The sequence below is a fragment of the Siniperca chuatsi genome, linkage group LG4, assembly GCF_020085105.1.
Source record: "Siniperca chuatsi isolate FFG_IHB_CAS linkage group LG4, ASM2008510v1, whole genome shotgun sequence".
Lineage (NCBI taxonomy): Eukaryota > Metazoa > Chordata > Actinopteri > Centrarchiformes > Sinipercidae > Siniperca > Siniperca chuatsi.
In genome coordinates, this window is record NC_058045.1 from 3814940 (window position 1) to 3837909 (window position 22970).

Here is a 22970-nt window from a genome sequence, read left to right on the forward strand (position 1 = left end):
GAGCGCGAACGGTTAAGGACGGCTACAAGAAAATGGCGAATATGAAAGAGTTTAGGTACGCGGATAATGTTAATGCTATATGGAAGCTTTAAGCAGTCTAAAACATTTTCTACCGTGGGTGCCAAGTTATTTCAAACTTCGGCGAGCGCTAAGCCTACGTCACACTAGCTGAAGCGAGCTAATTTGTAATTACGTTAACTTGAGTCTTTGTAGCTACGATAGCTAGCTAGCGGGACAGCGTAGGAATATGAAGTGTCCTAATGTTGGCAGCTGTAAATGGCGTCCCTGCGCCCATACATAATGAACAACCCGTTGGACCAAATTTGTTAAACTAGTGAAAGTGGACTTGATTACATCACACCAAGGCTGACCTGTTTTCATGGCTTATCGTTGAGTTTAAGGCTCTGGAGCCACTCACTGTTTTTGAGGACGCTGCAGTTTACGGTATGGCTTTACACAACTTGGTTTTTGTTATCGATGTGGATTATGGAGATCACAATTCAGGCGATCAACTGGATGTCAGGAATCATCTTGTGAAACGCGGAATATTACAAATTCTGCTGCGTTTCAGCTGCAAGTATGGATTTGACAAAGTGCGCTGGGGTTATAAATTCTTTGAATCAAAGACCGGCCGTAATGCCAGCCTCATATCAAGGGGATCAGACTTCAAGGAGCTTCGCCACAAAACTTTTGAGGACTTCGAAATAGAGTTCGAAGCCAAGTTTGACGTGAAGGATAAACCGTGGCCTTCTCAGCATAAGCAGCAATCTAATCAATCTGCTTCAGTTCAAAACGCACTCAAAGAAACCCTGCTGGACTTCCAATGGGACAGACCAGACATCACCTCTCCCACCAAACTGTCCCTGAGGCCCAGGAAGTCGAGCCGAGCTGGAAAGCCCAGTGTTTCACAGGAGGATGATATTTCAAGCAACGGGAGGAATGTGATGTTTATTGTCTCGAGGTGTCCACGATCCAAGACACAACTTGGGGACTATTTTTCTTTGGGAAACCATGACCTGACTACAGATGTGACGGAGCACATTATATCCAGGGGCCTTCACGACATGCTGGTTCAGCGACAGGTTGCGCTGCACTGGATTGACAGTAGATCACATGTCCAGGTGAGTACAGCTCAGAGTACTGTAGCAATCGAGAATATTACCATTAGGCACCAACAAGAGCTGGACAATTTTGACAAAATCACAATATTAGTAATAGTAAGTTAATAACAAATCATTTGGATATAAAGCTTGTTGCTTTCCTATACTATTTTGTGTAACCTACTGGTGGGTGATATGGTATTTGAGAACAAACTCATTAGTATTGTGAATATATGTTAAGCAGGTAAGTGTCACTCACTTTTTTAGGTAGCTAATGCAGTCATAAAAGTGCATATAACTATATCACCTAAATGTAAATCAGCATCTAAGACCAGGAAAGACAACATTTAAGCTACTGTGTATCACACTTTTCGGCCTATTGAGATAGAGATGCGTGACAATTTAAAGGAAAAACCTGAATAAATGAGTGGAGAAACAAAACACACATGGGCACATGTGATTTAGCCTTTGCATTCAGCAGATCTCAACCCAGTTGAGCACCTATGGGAGATTTAGAAATGACATGTTGGGAACCACTCTCCATTATCATCAAAACACCAAATGAGGAAATATCTTTTCGAAGAACAGTGTTCATCTCTCCAGCAGGGTTCAAGAGATTTGCAAAATCTGTGCTAAGATGCATTTATGATTTTTTTTGATGGCTAGTGTTGGCCTGACTCCTTACCAAGACAATTTATTTTGGCATTTCCCTAAATTTGTCACTGACCTGTATGACCCAGGTGTTTTTCAAATCCACTGTAACTAGAATCTAAAAAGTAAGTTTACTACTTGTGTCGCAGAAACAGGACCAACATGTTTTGGGATAAAAAGTTTGTGGATGTTTTAAAACCTGTATGGTCAAGACATTAACCCAAATTAACCTCAGACTCTAAATGTGACATTTAGAATGGCTATAAACATCCAATCATTAGTTACAAATATCTACCAATAAAGTGGCAAATTCCCTTTTTCACTGACGTAAGCAACTTTGATCTTTTGTCTTATTGCAGGTCATGAGGTGTGAGGATCACCTCGGCTTTGACAAGCTATCTGAGGTCTTAGCGCAGGTGGGTGGCAGAGTGATCCCTGTGGTTGCACTGCTGAACCTCTGCTGCTCTCAAAAGTCAGACTCAGGCTTTAAGAGAGAGGCCTTTGCATTCAAATCCAGCATTGGATACCTGCTGTCTTCTGAAAGGCTCTACCGCCTGGCTTTTCCTGTCATAGGTGGTGTTCTGCAGTGGGAGCAAGGTTGGTAACATGGAAGGGAACTCTTATCATCATCTGTTATGACTCAAACATGCCTGAAATAGTGCCGCTGTTAAAATTATTCATGTGATCTATAGTTTAAATACTGATACTAAATAATCGGGAGACATTAGGTACATCCTCGTTGTCTTGGGATTTTACTTTGTTTATTTGCAAATATTTATCTGCCTAAATGAAACACTGGGTGCAAAACAAATACACATGCAGATGAAGAGAAAACAGGGACTTTATAACAATGTCTTGTGTCAAAACAAACAAATCAAAATTATAAAGACAACTAAATCTGAACATGAACCATCAGATGCATAAATGACAGGCAAGGAAAATTAAGCGCATTAAATATAAAGTTGATTATGAACTGCCATTATTCATGTGTGTTGTTATTCTTCACCCAACCAGGTGATGTGACACAGAGCTGTGGCATCATGGTTGAGCCTGTGTCTCGCAGACAGCGGCTTCTCCCGGAGCCGGTGGAAGTGTGTCTGAAAGGAGTGCTGCAGGGTTGGGATGCCTCTTCACTGACACAGATCTCCACAGAGTCATGGGTGCTTCAGTGCTCCAGCAGCAGTGACCAAGAAGCGGCTGCCTTCCAGGATCTCCTGATGGAACTGTCTGCTCATGCTCTGCACATGGTGAGACATCCAAACACAGCAGTGCTGTTTTATACAAGGTGCTCATGAGCAAATTGTGTTTCAGTTATACAGTACAGTTGGTCCAGTTGAGGCTCTTTCGCAGTGTCCAAATTAAATTTTTTGTCTGCTACAGCATACATATCTGTTCTGTAACTCACTTGTCTTGTGTTCTCCTTGGAGGAAAACTCAGAAACCATAAGGGAGAAATTTCTATATTTAATTTTTTGGTTTCATGATGGCGCCCCTTAGTTTAGCATTAATTTGACAGTGATCTATTCCGGTATCAGATTGAGACCTTATTTCGAAACAGCCAATCAAATCTTGCATAAAGCACTAATGTCAGTGTTCTATCGTAGTCAGAACAGACGGCCACACTGAGCCAGACAGCAGCCTGCTACACAACACAAAAGCCACAGACTTTAAACAACCACCACATTAGGTTTACTTCTAAAGTCTCCTTATCTAACTTAAAACATGAGCACACTTGTCCTGCACCTTAGCTTGTTGAATGAGCGACCAAACAAACATTCACCTTGGAAGAGTGCACTGCTAACGTCAGATTGCAGGCTAGAGAGCTAATTATCTGTGCAGCTGCAGCACTTTAAACAGCATGTAAACGTACCTGCAAATGTCAGATCGGTTTGGTTAGATGCAGGTGTGGTCCTTACTCTTCAATACCACTAACAACATGCTGTCTGCCCATGACATTTAGGCTACAGGGCAAGTTTGTTTGACAGCAGCTGTCAATCAAATAAGATATTAACACGCCCCTCCAGTTGGCTGAGAAAAAAAGGAGCATTTCTTATATTTCCTCAAGGACATTTTTCTCCCTTTTTAATAATACAAAACTATAAACGATACATTTAAAACAACAAGTGTTTGTGATCTGCTTTCCATTACCAGAAACATTTTGTTCTGGTATGCTACAATAAAGTTTAATAATATAACGTTTTTTAGATGCCATAATCAACATATCAACAGTATATGTCAGGTTTTCATGTCAGTCCCTAAGAGTCCGTTTTTTGTTTAAGATCGACAGGTTTGCACTGACATTCAGCAATGAGAAATACATTGCAGAAAAGGCAAAGAGATAAATTTCCAGTTTAACATGATCTCAATTGGAAGAACCACGGGACTCTATAGGGCAAGTAGATAACAAAAGTTGAAGGACAGATGGTAAACCAAACAATTTGATTTCAACATTTCATCCCACAATAACTGTTAATGAACTGGATGACTGGATTTTGTTATATACTGTCTGAATGTCAGTATACTGGCATGCCAATAGCCCAGTGGAATAAAGGGTCAGTTGGAACATAAACCAGCCATCAGACAGCTGCATCATTTACTCATTTACTGATTCACTTCTCCCACTTTGTCCCGTCTTTTGCTTGTTCTTCCAGCTTTCTGAGGTGAATGACAGTGGACTGGTGTGCTCAGCTGTCCTCTCACCCTTGTCACACACTACAGCTCTGCTCACCATTCTCCAGTCTGGAATCACTCAGCACGACCAGTTCCTGACTACTGGAATCATTGCCCCCGCCACAGCAGAAAGCTCAGCTGAACTGCCAGATGTTGTGAACAGTGTTCTGGGAGTAGTGTATGACATCATGGAGGAGGATGGTGACAGTATCGATGGTGAGGATAGAATAGTAAAATTTCTTATCAGTAATTCTGTCAAACATGATTATGTCACTAAAAGTAAACTGTATAGTTACCAAAATGTTTTAAGTTGACTTGTAGGTGTTAAATGTACACAGTTCACTGGTTACATTTAATATATTTGAACAGGATGGTAAAATGTTCTAATTTTCTTTTTTCATATGCAATGGTAGATTACTCTCTGCCTGCCCTTTTCTGCATTTTTATGTTCCTAATCTATGTGAATGACTCATTGAAATTAGAGAAAACCTTTAAATGGGTTAGATGGAAGCAGTATATCTTTATTTCCAATGCATGTTGTATTGTATTGCTAGCTGTTTATTTGCTGAAATGTTTTGTTTTGTTTTTTATTCCTCAGATCAGCCAAAGAATCATCCGGTTCCTGAGTGGGCTCAGCAGGAAGTCAGCCATTGCCCGCTGACAACAGGCGTGTTGGAGAGTTGGTTCCCTCAGTCAGACCAGTCGGGACTGAGTCCCCATTTAATGGAGTCAATGAGGTAAGGAGATAATGATTTCAAGATTTTTGTGTAATTTTTATGTAGTGCTTTTGAAGCAAGAATTATACAAATTATATAAACATGTGGTCCTGATGTTTTGCTTACTTTGTTGAACAGGTTGCTGCATGCAGTGCCAGAGCAGAGAGAAGAGGAGGAGTTGTCTGTCCTACAGCAGGAGCTGATCAGTGGTCTGGCTGAATTGTATCAAACATCCCGGGGCGCAGATGCCAAGAGGGGCAAGAAACGTAAGAAAGACTCATCTCAATTTTTATGCATATTCCAGGGGTTTCTATGAAATTTGTGAAATTATACTAAAATTTAGGATTCTGGAACTCACCAATTGTCCTTTTTAAACATAAGTAAAGTTAGTTTTTTGAGAAAATGGTAGTACCGTATCATCTTTTCAAGATTTTCTCTATAATTTTCCATCTTTGATCTACAGGTGGCGCCCAGCGAACACCAGTGAAACAGAAGATGAAGACCATGAGCCGCTCCCTGCAGATGCTGAATGTGGCGCGGTTGAATGTCAAAGCCCAAAAGAACCAGGCTGAGGCTGAACAGCTGGGGGCCGAGAGTAAGGGCCCAGACAGACAGGGGAAGAGACGGTCAAGTGACAGGAACAAATCTGAAGGAGCGAACACCATTAGTGAGTGTCCCTGTTAAAACTTTACAACACTCAGCAGTCTTTCTCTGCAGGAAAGCAAATAAGCATATAAGTGTCAAACTCTACCTTTTGATATAGTAACAAATCAAGTAATGTATCTTCTCCCTTTGCCCAGGTTTCACTAGTGAGGAAGAGATGCTGTCCCATCTGAAGTCCGGGTATGAGAAGACCATGGTAGAGAGAGACTCGTCCCTCCTCACTGGTGTCCAGCAGCTCCTGTCTGCTGTGAAAACCTTCCTTGTGGCAGAATCTGACGTGGAGGTGAGACACGTGGTAGCTTTAAATGTATTTAAATGTAAGATTCTGACCTCACCCACTTTCATCTTTGCAGCAGACTTGTTATTATTTGATGGTGTATGAATTGATAAATGGTGGTGTGGCACAATTGTGGATTATCATACATTGTCATTTCAGTTGCCAATACATTTTGTTAATTGGTAAATTTTGATATATTGCAAGATTACATTTTTGTTTTTAAATTTACATGCCCACAATAGGGAAAATTAAGAACATGTTGAAATAAGATGCAGACACTTTTCTTATTGGGATAATGAAAGCATTCAGTTCATCACATAAAGTACATTAAAGCCCAATTGGACAGTTGGACTGTAATTGATTTGTATATCTAAAATTTAATGTTTTCTTTGCAGGTAAAGACCTCCCTGTTTGTCCAGCAACACCTCCTCAAGACCAGCAAATCAATCAGACAGCTCTATGGCATGGCTGCTGATGTTGATGGCAAAGTCAGAGAGTGAGTACTTTCTACCTTCGTATGTTATCTTGTTTTCAGAGTGGTTAATTATGTAAGGCTCAGCTCATTGACCAGCCACTTAAACACCTGGCTGTGGTTATAGTGGCTCTCTCACAGGTGTGAAATGTGTACTTGTTTGTGTATGTCTTTTTGTGGTCATTGCTGATATACATGTGTGCCCATCCTCCTTGATAAATAAAGGTTAATAAAGTAATTCTATTCTAAAGTCAAGTCAGTTATATTTAGGTGTCAATAACACAGGTTGTCTCCTTCAGGTGCCAGCTTCAGGCGTTGCTGAGGCTGGAGTTGTGCAGACTTTTCTCCTCGAAGCAGTCTGACTCACTGGATGTTGATCAGATGGCAGAGGAGGTAAAATGGCTCCTTGGTGCAGTTGAAATTTTTTTATGTAATAGCAAAGAGCAGGAGAGTAACTGTGGCTACAGAGTGTGTAGTTTTCTTTTAAAAGTTAGCACTGTCATTCATTTGCAAGCCATACTGATGAAAAACAGGTGCTTTTCTATCAGTATTTGGCTTGTTGCTATTGTTCATCTTCTTATACTGACACAGTAAACAGAGTGTGACAATCATCTGAATGGATTCAGGCCATGTTTAATTGATTGTTTATGTTAATTACCACAAAATAATAAGAATGTATTGAAATATTCCAATATTTAATATATTTTTACTAACATAAATTTTTATTTGAAACCATTTTGACCAGAAAAGTTTATGTCTTGAACTCCATTAATTGCACAAAAGAGCAAACATAAACAAGTAAATTCTAACCTCTCCTGTTCCTCAGGTGGCTGAAATGCTCAGGATAATCTCCCTAACAAAAGACCCAGTTTGCCTTGCAAAGTTCCTTCAAGATGAGATCCTTCCACGGTAAGTGTGTGGTGCTGCAGGAATGGGATTTTTTTGTGTTCTCCCAGAAGAATACAAGAATCAAGAATAATAAAAGCTTAGTATTCTTGAAAACTTTCTTGCTAAAAAAATCGATTTGAAGTTGATTAGTTTAACAACAAAGATTGTAAAATTAAAGTTAAAAAAAACTATGGAAGTAGTATTGATATTATTATGACATTAATGACATGAAGTTGATAGTAAGGTCACAGAGTTACTATATATTTAGTTACAAATTCATGATTTAGAGTTTCCTGTACTATTTCACTAACACTTGACTCTTGATTGCCATAAATCCTTAGTTTTTAAAAACAAAACTGATGAAAAATGGCAAGTTTGAATACCGACTTGATGCATCACAATAATCCATGTTGAATTGTAATGTGAAACACTGATTTTTAAAAGAGCCAAATATTTGTCATCTATAGTTAGAAACTAACAACAGTCTTTCTGTGTCATGGCAGGTTCCTGACTGCTGTCCCCAGAGTGCTTGCAGACATCTACCACAGTCTGGGCACCCAGCTCCCTGAGGCTTTGGTGGCTGTTCTACCTGCTGACTTCTTCAGCGACGAGTCAGTTGCGAAGGACAGCGTTTCTCCTTCAGCCTCCTCACCTCCCCTCTCCACACACAGCCAGGTTTCGGATGGCAGAGATCGCCTGCAGGAACTGCGAATTCGCTCAGCCAACAAGAGGAGGTGAGGGGAGGCTGTATGTTTGCATGTTTGCTGGAAAAAGATGCTGCGTGGTTATGGAAAATCAGGACAGGCCTGTAATTTAAAAATCTTACTACAACAACTTATACTACAACAAAGAAGAGACATTTGAGTGAAGATGATGATGCTGCTCTTTGAATGTTACTGGGAGGGAATCATAGTCATTGAATTTTTGTATTTAGTAGAATTTTTAGTTGTATGATTAAGCCATAACATATATATTTTGTAAGGTGTATGTTGTTGGTTTTTTTCATGCTTTACTGTCTTTTTTTTAGGAGTGGGATGCTGACTCGTCATCGCAGTATGACTGAATCATCACAGAGTCTTCGCCAAATAGAGATGCCCAAAAAGACAAGAGCTGTAAGATGAGATCATAGATAATTAATCACTGCAACTTTGAATAAATAGTATTTTCAAAATATCTCTAATTGTTGGGTTTTAACCTTCTTAGAGTCATCCAAAAGCATATCAACTTTTAAATGTGTTACTGTCTAATTTCTCAAATGCTTAATGTATTGTCCTGTGTGAAGACCATCACCCAACTAGGAGACCTAAGATGACATTTGCACATATGTTTCATGGTTATTTTAGCTGTCTAATCCAGATTACTTTACCTGCTTTATTGTGTTATCAGTCCAAATCAAAGGTCTGTGTTGCTTTGGAGAAACCTGCTTCAGAACGACAACCTCAGAAACAAGAAACACAAGGTATACCCTGTTTGTATCTAACTTGATCACATCCAGTGCCACTTGCCTACCCAACCCAACCCAAAATCTATGTTTTGAATATAAAACTGAACCTCTGTAACAGTGACTGTGGACAGCTTGAATGGTTAAAATTGTGTCAAAAACATCCTCAAGCTGACCCCAGCCTCTGTTTTTTCACAAAAAAGCAAACTACAAACTCTTTGCATCCTCCTTTCAAACTGACAGGGGGAGGTTGTTTCATATTCTAAAGATAGATTTTGGGAGCAGTATCACCTTTTTGACATTAAGCAATAGGCATCACCATGTTGACATGTGAGTCCTAAATACAGCCATGCTCTGATTGTCCACAGAGGTGACAAAGGTGAGAAGAAACCTGTTCAACCAAGAGATTGTTTCCCCCTCAAAGAAAGCCAAGCTGCCAAGGAGCCAGTCTGTGTCCGCTGTGGAAGGATTGAAACGCAAGCGATCTCATGAATCTGAAGGTAAACTGATTCATTATTGCAAATTAATTGAAAGAAAAACTTGTAAATGATTGAATGAAAGCTGACTTTTTATCTGCATGAGAGGTGAACCTTTTACTTTCAGTGTTCAGCCATGCAACGTTGATGTTCAGATATTCACTGCTATATTGGCATTTAGAAATACTGGGTATTTTTCTTGCTTTTCAGAGAGGCACAAACTTCTAACAAAGAAAGTGTGTGAAACACCCCTCCACAAGCAAGTGTCCAATCGCCTCCTATACCGGCAGAAAATGGGAAGGTATGTTTTATTGATCAGCAGTTTGCCTTATTGAGATTTATTGAGGCATTTTTTTTTTTCAATACCTCAGTAATTATATTTATTGTATTACCAAAAATCATCTGCATTTGCTCACTTACTGTTGTGTTTTTGACTGTTCTTTTTCAGGAGATCTGTCCCAACTGAGGAGTGTATTGTGGAAGAGTCACCAGTAAAACCTGGAGAAGGTATTTTACTGAGACCACAGTTTTGGTTCTTTTTCCACACAAATATATTTACATAAATAAGTAAGAATTTATAATCTGTATTTGTCTTGTGTTTAAGTACGCAACAAAAGTGTGTGTTTTTGATTCCTTGGGCATTTTGACAATGAAGGGTAATTTTACCCAATTCAAGCACTACCCATAACTTAGTCCTTTTTGTGCTTTGGCTTTGTATCAGACCTAAGAAGGAGTCCAAGGATAAAGACGCTTGCTAGAAGACACTCAAACACATTCTACTCAAGTTCTCAACTACGCTCCCGCAACCTGGACAGGGCTCTCTCTGCATCCCAGCTTACTCTCAGTGATGGGAAAATCAGTGGGGTTAACGTAAAAACAGTTCGGTCTCCCATGCATCTTCTTTTTGGGGCTGCTGATTCCCCCAGTCGTCCTTCTGACCAGTCTTGTGCAACCAGGGCCACCAGGTCACAACTGTCCACAGACTCTAGTGTCTTTGAGGTAAGTTCTGTTTTAAATGATATGGTTCACCAAATACAAATACATGCTACCACAGGCAATTTGCTGTTGTACAAGCAGATTTAAAACAATTACTGGACACAATGAAATAAAGAGCACGCTATTATCCTTTCTCAACTTACTGACAGTCTTGATAAGATTCCTACACTTTTCTTTAATTTTGTAAAAGTAAGCACAAAGGCACTAAGCATCTTTTTGTCATAGTTTTCCTATCTGTCTTAGAAATATATTTTCATGTAAATATTGTATAGTACTGCTTGTACAATAAATATCTGAAGACATCTATTTAAGTACGTGAGTATTTCTGCATTCATTCATTCATCCATCTTTCCATCCTTATAATATGCTGAACTATCCATTTACTGAGTTAAGTGATTTATTGAAGAAAAATCTTTTTAGGGTAAGTACTATTTTAAAAACTACACTAAGTGTTCACTGAGTATAAGGGTCAATTCTAAAATTGCGTGTATACGTGAGACTTGAGTCTGATTTAATGCGGCTATAATCAATATTTTTAGAATAGCAATTTATCAAATGACAATGTGAAAACTGTGTGAAAGGGTTCACTCGCAGTGATGAACCTACAGAGAATTATCGCCCAAATCTGCAGCTCTACTCGGCTTTAAGGAGCTTTATAGCCTGTTTGAGCTAATTGTTTAGCTGTCCGGCCCACAACTTTACTGCTTTGCACTATCATCGTTCTCATTGCATGATTTTCAGCTGATTTCAGAAAAAAAGCTCTAAAAACCCACTGTACACTACCTGCTCAGCACCAAACAGCAGACAGACACAATTAGTGACTAGCTGGTGAACATAGTTGAACATTTAGCATCTAAAGAGCTATATTTCCCTCAGGAGTTGGTAAAGACCAAAAACAGAGCTAAAAGGAGAGTGAATATTGGACTTCTCCAACATTCCCCACGTGGCCAGTAACACGATTCCAAATGAATGATAATGTTTCTCCGCAACTGTTGGATGTGTAAATAAGGCAGTGTTTGCTAACAAGTTCCCCATATCAACTTAAAAGGTGATGATATGTAAATGTTGTGTTCACAACAAAAATCAGTTATTGCAGGTTTAATAACTTTGTTTGTTTGTTTGTTCTAGAGTCCAAATAAAACGCCAACAAAGTCACCAGGCAAACATGGGAGGGCCATCCATGGGATCAGGACACCCAAGACCCCAGGGAGCCCCAAAACCCCACCTCCATCCAGGATGAATGTTTTCTCAGCTGCAGAGAGCCCTGTAGCAGGCAGCTCTCGTGAGCTTGGTATGACTTTGAGAGGCAGTCCTTTCAGATCTCCAGCCAGAAAGACTCTTGTGGTAGAGACACCTACTAAGCAAAGCCCTGTGAGGAGCCCACTGAAGGGTATTCTCAGGACTCCAGTTAAGGCCTTGGTCGAATGCCTCTCCTCTTCTGGATTACATCTGCTCAATAGCCCAATTTCCAGGACTCCCAAGAAGAGTGTCACATGGTCTCCATCCCCACAAAAATATAGAGTGGCAGAGAACAGCATTACTTTCAAAGTGCCAGAGTCGCCTCGTATTGCATCCCGCACTTCTCCGAGACTGGTGAACACACCCAACACCTTCAGCAGTCCTGTCAAAAGCACAAACACTAAAAGAGACATTTTCAAAACCCCAGAAAAGACTTGCCAAGTAAGCCCAGTAAGGGGTTCTGATAATGCAAATAACGTTATTTTGAAACAGGAAAAAAATCAGAAGTCCTCTGAAAAACTTCACAACAGGATGAAAACACCTGAAAAAAGTGACACTGTTAGTCTACTGGAAATGCCTCCTCCACAATCCACACCACCTCTAGACCACCACGTCTCACCTAAACCCAACTCTAGAACTCAAACCAAGACCCCCAGTCCTACTCACCAAATGATTACTCGTTCTGGACAAACTCCAGGCAAAAGTTCAAACATTCTATCCCCATGTAAGCCAGTATTTACACCAGTAGGAGGTACTACTGTTTCAGAAGGATCAGATACTTCTGTAAAGTCTCCAGCAAAGTCCCTGACAAGAACGAGGTCTGGTCAAGGTGCTAGAACCACCAGACATAACTTAAGATCCCAGTCTAGTGAGAATGTTCCCTTCAAACTAAACACCGAATCTGCTGAGAACTGTGACCTTGTGGAAATAAACATGCAGTCAGATACAAAAGAAGAGGTACAGGCTGAACCTTCCCAAACCTCTGAAACTGACTCTAGTTCCCATACAGATTCACAGCAGTTTGACACATCACATTTTAACTCTGCATCCACAGAAGATGATAGTATGGACATTGTAGATGCGGCAGTTGTAAAGACCCAGTTTAGTGGTGGTCTCAAGATAAACATTAGCTTTTCACGGAAGCCTTCAAAGTCCAGTGAAGACTTTATGTCCAGCGCAGTCTCTTCTAAACCATGTGTGCCACCCCAAGGCACACCTGGTAGGAGCTACGGTTTCCGGCAGACACCTGACCGCCAACAGAGGGAGGCTGCTGCTCGTTTGGGGTACGGAAATGATTCCCCTCGATTCTCAACCCCTAGAGGCCCAGCAAGACCTAGTCGACAAAAGGGCACGGGTACTCCAAACCCTCTGACTTACCAAGTAGAAATGGAAATGCAAACATCAGGACTTCCCAAGCTCAAAATCAAACGCACAGATTCCATGACTGTAGGCGATTTGACCTCAGGAGCTCAGAGCCCTTTAGTTGGTGTGAAACCTTCTCAGCTGGAAGGCCCCTTGACTTTGTTCTCTAAGCACAGAGATCCTGGATGTGTCTCACCATCTATCTGTACTCATGTCACCCCGGCTAAGAGCACGCCTGGAAAAGGTGGGAGCGTCCAAACTTACATCTGCCAGTCCTACACCCCTACACACCATCCTGTGGGAACAATGTCTCCAGTGGCAACTGCAGAGATCATTCCCCTGACTCCTTCGCCTCAGAGTGTAGGGAAGGTGACCCCAGACAACCTCAACAACTGGCCTCGCAGGAAGAGAGCTCAGATTGGAGTGGTTGGAGGCAAGGATCGTGGCCTGAAGGGGGAGCCTTTGCTGGTGGAGTTGCTGGAGGAAGCTGAGCTTGGAGTTAGCAGGTTGCAGGACACTGACGACACTGATGAGCCCTCAAACGACAAAGCTGCAAAATTGACTTTGACTTCTAAACAGTCACCCTCAGTTCGAGCAGATGCATCGCCTCTTTCTCCAATGGAAGACTTGTACTGGATGGACAAGCTGGCTCACCAGGCTGACTGTGCTGATCGTCATAGAGCAGAAGAAGAAATCATCTGTGCCGCTGGAAATGGAGATGTCAAGTCATGTAAGTTATGGTTGGCACATTCTGTAACCAAAAGTTCTGGGATTACAACTAAGATACTTTCATTGTTGACTGAAGATTGCTTCTATATTCTGACCAAATATTTATGCTATGACCAGTACATGTTTTCATGAAGTTAATGGGTGTGAGTGAAGAGGATGCAGAGGACAGGGTTAGATGGAGGCACATGATTCGCTGTGGCGACCCCTGAAAGGGAACAGCCGAAAGGAAAAGAAGAAGAAGACCAGTACATGTTTTGTATATTTGCTTCATAAATGACTGAAATTAAATATAATGTCAAAATTTAAATAATTTAACTTTGACAGTTGACTTCAAATATCAAATCAAATATTGGACAGATTTTTTTTTTTAGAGCTAAAGATCCATCATTTGAAAATCGATATGGTATCTTGGCATTAAAAAAAGCTGTTATACAAAGGTTCAATGATTGTATTTATTATTTAATATCTCAAAAACTAAGTTAAACTTTTTCTGAAATTATTGCATGAAGTGAAGTTGCAGAATAAAGCCATAATTTTGTCACTGCTTTTCTACATTTTGACAGTAGCGACTCCTCCCAGCTCAAAGGTGAGGAAGCCAGTGACAGCGAGTGGGATTCTGGCCCTCACTCACTCTCCATTGTTGTTCAAGGGCAAAACAGGCTCTGCTAGTAAGAGAATGCCAAATTTTAAAGGTAAGATGTCCAGTGCTTGTGTTTTACAGTTAGTTATGTTTTTATTTTTGCCAGTTAAATATGTATTTGGCCTTATATTACCAGGGCAGGAAACTGACTGGATTCCAAAACCTGACTGGCTGCTTGCTAACCTGCCAGAGTTTATATGTCCAAAAGTATGCAGACACAATACTGTCCACATACTATTGAGTACTTTTGGTCTCTAGTCATTATTTCCAATTAAGGGAAATATTAAAGGATGGGTTCACATTTTTTCTTTTGTGTCCATATGTGCAGTGAAAGTCACTTTTCACTATTAGTTACTGGAATTGTTCCTTATTTCCATACTGGCCACTAAGAAATCCCCTTTTAAAGCAATTTTAAGTAATTGGGAACAAAATCCATAATCCTCATTCTGTGTAAAAATGTATTCTAAAGTTCAGCTTCAGTACAAAATTCCCTCTCTGTTTCCACAGACAGTTTCTGTGCTTAGCTGCAGTAGAGGGATAATAACACAGAGGGAATTTGACTTATAAGACTAACTTTGAAAGATACCCACTTAATTTGTCTCAGACTGCTGAAGCCTCATAGTACCCTTAACTAAACTTGAGAAATCATTTTTGCACAGAAAGAGGACTGTGGATTTTGTCCACCATAACTTATATTGAAATTGCTTTTAAGGAGGGAACTCTCTGCAGCCAGTATGGACAGGAGGAACAATTACAAAAACCAATGACCCTTTCAATGAACATATGGGCATGTCAGTATTGTTTTAAGATCGAGTTGAAAATTGTGAGCCTATCCTTCAATGCCACAGCATTCACTGATATTTTAGACAATAGTGTTCTCCCAACTTTGTGGCAACAGTTTGGAGAAGACGCTTTCCTGTTTCAGTATGACCCCATACATAAAACCCAGTCCATAAACTAATTATTTTCCCATTTTGATTTGGAAAAACTTGTCTGGCCTGCACAAAGCTCAGATCTCAAGCTCAAATGTCAACCTCATCCAACACCTTTTGGAGGAATTTGAACACTAACTGTGAGCCAGGCCTTATCGCCCAACATCAGTAGCTGATCTCACTAATGGTCTTGTGGCTGAATGGGAACAAATCCCTGCAGCCAGGCTCCAAAATCTTGTTTTAGGACCATATTATTAGGGTTGGGTACCGTTCACATTTGAACCGATACCAGTACTGGTACCCAACGGTACCTTTTTTCGGTACGTTACTCTGTAATAACAAAAATGTAAGTAAATAAAATGTTTAAAAAAAAAAGTCCAAACTTCTCAATTTCAACATTTACCTCACTGCTTCACTTAGTTTAGTCATCCATGGAGGGTAAGTTAACTTCTTCCTGCTGGCCGCAGGCGTGCTAACGTTAGCTGCAGCTGCTGCAGGGGACTTGGCTTTCATACTATCAAACACGGCACGCTCTTCAGCTTTTAGATATATTTTGTGTTTGACCAGGTGTTTCCTCAGGTTAGACAGGTTTCCCTGGCCAGCTTATGCAGTGACTGTTGTCTGCCTCGAGTTTTGAAAAGTGTAATCACACTTGCCACCACTTTCAGCTCGCCATCACCCTGACTCAGTAGCCCTTTTTTACACAGAGATCCCGCAATACTGCCGTAAAGAAGAACCGTCATTATGCCTGCTTTGCATTTTTACACTGAACCAAACAACGCTGGCACAATGCTGCCCCTGTGTGGAATTTAGATAGCCGAAAGTACCCCCTCAACGTAGGCAGAGCTGATCGTCATAGCAACGCTATTCCAGCAGTACAGGCACCGATTTCATTTAACATGAATCGGTACTCAGTAGTACCGACGTAATTCGGTCGGTACCCTTAAAAGTACCAAGTTCGGTACCCGACCCTACATATTCTTGCCCATGGTTTTAGAATAAGATGCTCAACCGTCATATACTGTACAGAGCTGCAACGATTAGTTTAGATTAATGGATTAGTCAATTAACAGAAAATTCATTCATCTCTTTTGATAATTAATCGTTTTATCAAGCAAAAATGCCAAAAATGATCTGGTTGTAGCTTCTCAAATGTGGCTATTTACTGCTTTTCTTTGTTGTGTCTGATTTTAACTGAATATCTTTGGGTTTTTACTATTTTCCTGGCATTTTATAGACAAAAGATTAATCGAGGAAATAAGAGACAGATTAATCGATAATGAAAATAATCGTTAGTTGCAGCCCTAGTCACATATTGGTGTAATGTTTGACTGTCTACATACTCTTGGCCATGTAGTGTGTTTTCTACTTGTCCAGGTGAGCCAGTAGGTCAGAGCTCTAGCATTCTTCCAATAGCCAAAAGTGAACAAACAACCTGATAAATGCTCTGAACTTGACATTCCCCCGTACTGTAAGTTAACTAACAATCCTCATTATTTCCTAAACTTTGCAGATGAGGCTGCATCAGGGAGGAGGATAGAAGTCGATGGAGTGGACCTCTCTCCCTTCAGCCAGCCGATCACACGCTCAAACACGGGGAAGACCTACAGCAGGAAGAGACTACTTCACTGAACCACAAAACCGTCGGGCAAGCAAAGCAAAAAGATGGTCCGTTCTGTGTTTTACTGTGAAGCTGTGAGCCTTTTAGCCATATTTTGTCAGGAGTGCTTTTGATGGCAGATCTGAAAGATGTCTTTCAAGCACCACTTGAAAGGCTTTGCAGATGAATGAATGTCCCTTTCAGTCGCCTCCACCAACACTTTTGACCCTCACATTTTCTGTTCTAACTAGTGGCTTTTGTTTTAATCAGGACATTTTAAGATTTAAGATTATCAGTAGGTTTAGCAAGGAGTTGAAAAGGTATGCAGTTCTACCGAGATATTTAAAATTGCCCTTACTGTTCGTATTAATGATTTTATCATTCAAAGTGTGCCATGTTTCCTGCATGGGTCTTTCTGAAGCTAAAATTTTGAACATGGTGATTTTTTTTTTTATGTCATCATTGTTTTTCAAAATTGTAATTAGCCATTTTACAATCAGGTCTACATTTGTCAATATAAATACTATTCATGTTTATTTATTAGTTTGTTCTTGTCATAAACTTGCTTTTAAGTAAAAAGGAAGCCCTAATGATTGAGTCATATTGTAAATATCTTATGTTGCCAAAGTTTTATGTAAATAAATATCAGTTTTCTGAATTAAGTTATTGAAAATGGTTGTTATTTTTTTTTTTTTTAATCCTGTACTCGCTCTGCTTTGTCAAGTTTCAAGTAATTCAAGTTTATCAGCTGCCAGTAAATAAAAGCAAACCTGATACTTTCGTCCTATAATCAGCTATCTGTTCAAAGGTCAGTGCTCTAATATAAAACTCGTATAAAACTCTTCATGTGATGTCAGTAGATGGTACATTAATAATTGTTGCACACAGGAAATTCATTTTAATAGCTGCCGATAACCCCCAAATTTTATAATCTTGATTATGATCTGATCAGAAATTTGATTTTGTTTAATTAGAACCGCTAGTGTTTTTGTTTGTGAATTGAATATCATTGTTAATTATTACTCATGAGATTAGCTTGGCACCAAGCACCAGTTGTTTTGCTGTAAAATCTGATAAGGTAACACACCTCTTACGTGTGCTGGCCTGATATACCAGTTCAGCCTCAAAGGAAGTGCTCTGCTTGCTCACTGTAACACAAGTCAAAATGTCTGCTGTGAAAAAGACCTGTTGAATCACAGTAGACAAAATGGAGTCAAGTTACAAATAGATCTAGATAATTACATGCATGAAACAACTACTGAACGTATTCATTCTCTTCAAGTCAATGTCCTTTGGCAGCAGTGACGGCCTTTAGTCCCTGGACTTTGCAGAGGAACCTCTCAGGACCTTCACCAGGTTCACTGTGTGCATGTCGGTCCCACTAGTGCCCTTCTTGCATGGAAGGCCGGCTTGAGGCAAAGTCACAGCTATGACAGTCTTCCCATTTCTTTAAGATTGCCTTTAGTGTATTCTGAGGGATATTCAATAAACCAGCTTCCAGATACGCGTATATTTGACCCTTAATCACTCGTCACACCCTGATTACACCCAGGCGATCTTCATGTAAGTTACAGTTTGCTTCACAAATATGATTTGGGTAGTTGTAAAGTAGTAAAGGAGGTAAATACTTCTGCTATCAATAAATGAGTTTTGTATTTGTACCTCATTTGAATAAATGTGTAGAGATGTGTTATATTAAAACAATAAAGCTAGTACAAGTGAGGTGAAAACATTTTATAGGCACTGTAAATTTACCACAGCAAGTTTTTTTTCCCCAGTAACCCAGTTATAATTCTTATTTATTTATAATTGGTGTGACTGTATGTACAAAATTCTTTATTATTATTCCGCCACGTTTTTTGCAACATAACTCCTTCCACATTTCCAACTAGAAACTTAATTCAATTAGGACATTACTTTCCAAAATATTCCAGGTTTTCCAGGAAATTTTTTCTGCATTCAAATGAATGGATGGGATGTTCAGAATTTCCACATTTACCCACTTTTTCAACTCGTAACTACTCATTCATACTTTCAGCTAGAAACTCCATTCCAACTTTAAAATGTTCCATATCATTCATATGCTACTTTTAAATCCCATTCATGTTAGACCATTCCCCACTTTTCCTACTCTTCATACTTAATACTCCTTTGCTGCTTTTTCATACAAAGTTAAGCCAGCATCCTTCAGCCCATTCCCACTTTCCCAACCATTCATATCCCTTCCTACACTTTCATGCGTTTGTCAACTCTTATCTACTCATTCATACTTTCAGCGAAAAATTCCATTCAAACCTTATAATGTTCCACATCTTTCATACATTATTGGTATTACTGTATTTTTAAAGTCAGCAATGCAGTTTAGCGTCAGCTTTTCAACATCCAGCATTCACACCACAACTTCTTCAGAAATTGCCTTCTCTAGTTCTTATTTATTATCTTTCGTTTTTTATCTTGCAGGTGCTTGCATTATACTACAGTATTTTCCTCCAGCCAATGGGTTTGTACCTCTGTTTCAAATACATTCATGTGTGTTGGAAATGTCCTGCAGAAATGCAATGTGAACTTTGATCCGAGTACTGTATGCCCACTATTTACTCTTTAATCCACAGATTACTGAATTATCCTCCATAAGGAGCTCAGGCCGAGAATATAAAACAGTATGGCCTCTGTCTGGAAACTAGTGACTGAAGGGGACAACGGAAAGTGCACAGATCTGATTACTGACTATTGCCAAAATAATACAAATTAAATTGTTGTTGTTTTTTTACAAGCATTGCCAAAAATAAGGCACAATAAATGTTAATATTACAGTGCAGCTGGGAAGGTGCACATAGTTATGTACATGAATCAACACCATGAACCAAAGTGTGACAGAAAAGTCTGGAGAACTCAGGCGAGGTCGCTTGGAGGTCATAGTTAATCGACTTTGTGTTAACATTAGTGATATGCAGTTGTGTCACTGGACAAAGGAACCTGAGTAATGTCAAATCAGCCGTGACTCATCGTTATGAGGAAGCAGTTTATATGGTATGAATAACTGGATTAACTTTGTGGTAAGTTTTCATGCAGAAAAAGCTCACTTATCCTCGTCTGTGTGGAAAAAAGTAAAGAATGAGTGACTGAGCTGTGTGTGTTTTGGGGTTTTGTGGAGTAACTCAGTGTTGTTGCCCAGCTTGATGTGAAACCTTTCAGTGCTGCAGCCCTGTGCACTGATGTCTTTCAGTATTCACACCAAGCATTTCACCACCACTGTCAAGGTAGCCACAATAAGCTGTTTGACCTCCTTTTTTCACAATAAAACCCGTAGTGCTCGCACTTTTGTGGAGTTTAAAGCGTGTAAGTGAAAATGATATAAAAAGGAATCACTTTTAAATGTAGTTTGAACCATTGACTCTTTAGATATGATTAGGTTGATGTAGATACAGAATATTTAATTTTTACCACTGTCCTGTAGGTATTTGTCAAGACTAGCTGCCATCAACTCCCTCATTTTGTAAAACACAAACACAAAAAACATAAACACAAAACAGAAAGGGGGTTTCCAAAATCTGTGCCTACTCTTAACTGAGCAGTGCCTCAGAAAATGAAAGTAAAAGTTTGACATCAGGTTAAAAGCAGATTGCAATCTAGTGCTTTCTCAACAGTCGGTCACAGTTCAAGTGTCCTACTAATGACTACCTCAACGGTGTTTCATTTCACTGACAGAGCTGGGGCGTCCTTGTGCTCTCAGATTCAGAACAGTGTTCCTGGTTTGAATCTGGCCTGTATTGCGTATCTACTTTCTCATTCACCATGTTTCCTGCTGTCTCTACTGTTTACTATCAAGTAAAACCAATGTGTTACTTGTTCGTATAAAATTGTATACAACTTTGCCTTTAGGGTGCTTTATACTGTACAAAGTATTATTCTATCTTTGTATGGTTTAGTCAAAAAGCCTTTTTGGCCTATGACCCAAATCAGAGGTAGCAATACACAGGCTGGTAAACAGGTCCCAAAGATAATGATCCCTCCTCTCAGATAGTTTCATCTTATAATGCCTGAAATACTAGTCAGTTGAACTGTGCTGTGTCTTGAGGTTGAAATAAATGTTACCTGCTGCTGCTGATCTGCCTGTCCTTGCGTCACCAGGTTTTGGATGTGGGTGTTAAATAGAGCCTGCGTGTAAAAGACACGATACAGGTCATTTTTGTGAGTATATATGTGGATTTAAAGTACATACTGTATAGACATATTCCCATGATGAGTACACAGCCAGGATTGAGTCTGGAAATCAGTAAGATGATCTTTTAGCCTTGACAAGATTCGAGTGAGTGTTGTGACCATTATAGGTATATATAAAGATACAGATCAGTGGTGGAAGTAGCCTTACTGATTACATATTCTTCAGTTTAATAAGTGAGTGGCAATAGTTCAATGTAAAATGTATTGTGTAAAGCACAATAAAAAAAATAATAAAAAAGTAAAAATATGTAAGTATTATCAGCAAAATATACAATAGTCTTAATTATCTGTATATATTTTAATATCACAATTCTTCTGTTTGTGTTTTTATTTTAGCAAATTTAATCTACAGCAAAATTTCATATTTTACAAGATGATCATATGTTTTGTGAGTAAAATATGAATCTGTAAAGTAACCAGTAACTATAGCTGGCAAATAAATGTAGTGCAGTAAAGAATTACTGTCCCTCTCCATTATCTCTCTGTTGGACTGTTGGATTGATTATATCTATTTTGCTATAAATGTTGCTATATTTTATTAAATATTATACTATACATATTACTTATTATATATTATATTGTACTATATTCTGTACTATACCCATACTTTACCATATTATATTTGATATATTGCTGAACTAATACTATAGGCTATATTATACTATACTTATACTATGTCTAATATTATAATGTACCATATTATACTATATTATGTTAATATGCTACGTTGGCTTTTGCACTTAATTACACAAGATGTTTCTATTATATCTCTATATTAATACAGAGAAACACTAAGTACCATTACTTAATCATATTATATATTAGTATGGTGTACACTGTTTACATAGACTTGCTGACTCTTCTGCTATTAATCACACCACTGTCCTTGTAATTTTATCTCCAAATCCTCTTGTATAGTTTCTATTTCTTATTCTATTCTTTTCCCTGCTAGGGATCAATAAAGGTTTATCTTAAAAAAAAGTAGCAGACGAATAAAAATGGAGATATTCATGTACACGTACATAAAAATTATATCTATGTATAGTACTTAAAATTACATTCCACCACTGATAAAGGACATATTTCCATGATAAATACACAGATGGTCTTTTAAGGCAAAGCTTGTGCTTTTATTTTGAAGCTTGAGCTAAATTTCCGGTATCGTCCTGTATGTCAACGTCCGCCTTGACGTCGCTCCGGTTAACTCGTTCTCACAGTTATCGTTCCATCAGTGGCGCTTCATCCCCGACGCTCTTGTTCACGCGTCTCTCCCTCACTGGAAATAATACGTTTTCAAACACCTCTAAAGAAAACAAAAATGGCAAGCAGCTTCTCAAGAATCCTGTCCTCCAAACGAAACATCGGGTTCCTGTCGCTGGTGGGAGGCTCTGTAACGGTGGGATTTCTGCTCAACCGGGAACATGTCAGCGCCGGAGTCCCTGTGCGCAGGCGGTACCCCGCCAGGTAACGTTACCCCGCCGGCCTGTGCGAACCTTTTACATGGCTTCATTATGTTCGTTAATTAAGAAGTCCTGTAAAGTTATAATGTCATGTCATCGACACAAATTAGGCGTAATTATGTTATTCAGTATTAAAAATCTGGGTTTATGTGCAATTTAATGAAAAATGCGGCTGTGTGTACATGAACCCTGCTAGCTAAACAACAATTTAAAAAGGCGGGGCATTTAACCACCCCGACACCCTGAATAACCTTGACATTCAGAATGAATGAATTCAATTCAATTAAATATTTATAGGCTATTCCTAAAATACAGATTTAACATAACACACCCGTAATGGGAAATTGTGTCATTTTAGACAAATACGAGCCACGTCTGCTCGAAGTTATATTCTTCTTGCAGAAAGAAGCAGAAGGGCTGTGTCCTGCACCTGAT

At 39.4% G+C, this 22970-nt stretch overlaps 2 protein-coding genes and 1 long non-coding RNA gene across 4 annotated transcripts in view; 2 read left to right on the forward strand and 1 right to left on the reverse strand.

Annotated features, from left to right (window-relative positions):
• On the forward strand, window positions 1-17627 carry ticrr (TopBP1-interacting, checkpoint, and replication regulator). Of its 2 annotated transcripts, none has more exons than XM_044192660.1 (21): window positions 1-1121; window positions 2111-2348; window positions 2766-2998; window positions 4402-4636; window positions 5019-5157; window positions 5275-5402; window positions 5600-5803; window positions 5937-6082; window positions 6472-6572; window positions 6848-6941; window positions 7375-7457; window positions 7940-8170; window positions 8464-8548; window positions 8823-8895; window positions 9246-9377; window positions 9564-9654; window positions 9802-9860; window positions 10075-10352; window positions 11478-13680; window positions 14243-14371; window positions 16765-17627. In XM_044192660.1, the coding sequence occupies exons 1-21, from the start codon at window positions 447-449 to the stop codon at window positions 16881-16883; spliced, it is 5676 nt and encodes a 1891-aa protein (XP_044048595.1). In that variant the 5' UTR covers window positions 1-446; the 3' UTR covers window positions 16884-17627. The 2 variants fall into 2 exon arrangements, with proteins under 2 accessions (XP_044048595.1, XP_044048596.1); XM_044192661.1 differs by having other exon boundaries at window positions 14246-14371.
• Window positions 8074-22970, reverse strand: part of LOC122874611 — a 16109-nt gene continuing 1212 nt past the window's right edge. The window contains exons 2-3 of the long non-coding RNA XR_006377644.1: window positions 20947-21009; window positions 8074-8200 (exon numbers count right to left, since the gene is read on the reverse strand). This is a non-coding gene — a long non-coding RNA (uncharacterized LOC122874611). The remainder of the gene's footprint in view (window positions 8201-20946; window positions 21010-22970) is intronic.
• The window catches only part of LOC122874604 (creatine kinase U-type, mitochondrial-like), a 15027-nt gene continuing 14324 nt past the window's right edge, over window positions 22268-22970 (forward strand). The window contains exon 1 of the mRNA XM_044192679.1: window positions 22268-22539. Coding sequence (XP_044048614.1) covers window positions 22394-22539 — 146 coding nt within the window. The 5' untranslated portion in view covers window positions 22268-22393. The remainder of the gene's footprint in view (window positions 22540-22970) is intronic.

Excerpts from the sequence above, each read along its gene's own strand:
- ticrr (XM_044192660.1), top strand. The coding sequence starts at position 447 with ATGGCTTTACACAACTTGGTTTTTGTTATCGATGTGGATTATGGAGAT. Across the intron at positions 8,171-8,463 it reads CGCTCAGCCAACAAGAGGAG|GAGTGGGATGCTGACTCGTC; the intron begins GTGAGGGGAGGC and ends TCTTTTTTTTAG. Across the intron at positions 9,861-10,074 it reads ACCAGTAAAACCTGGAGAAG|ACCTAAGAAGGAGTCCAAGG; the intron begins GTATTTTACTGA and ends GCTTTGTATCAG.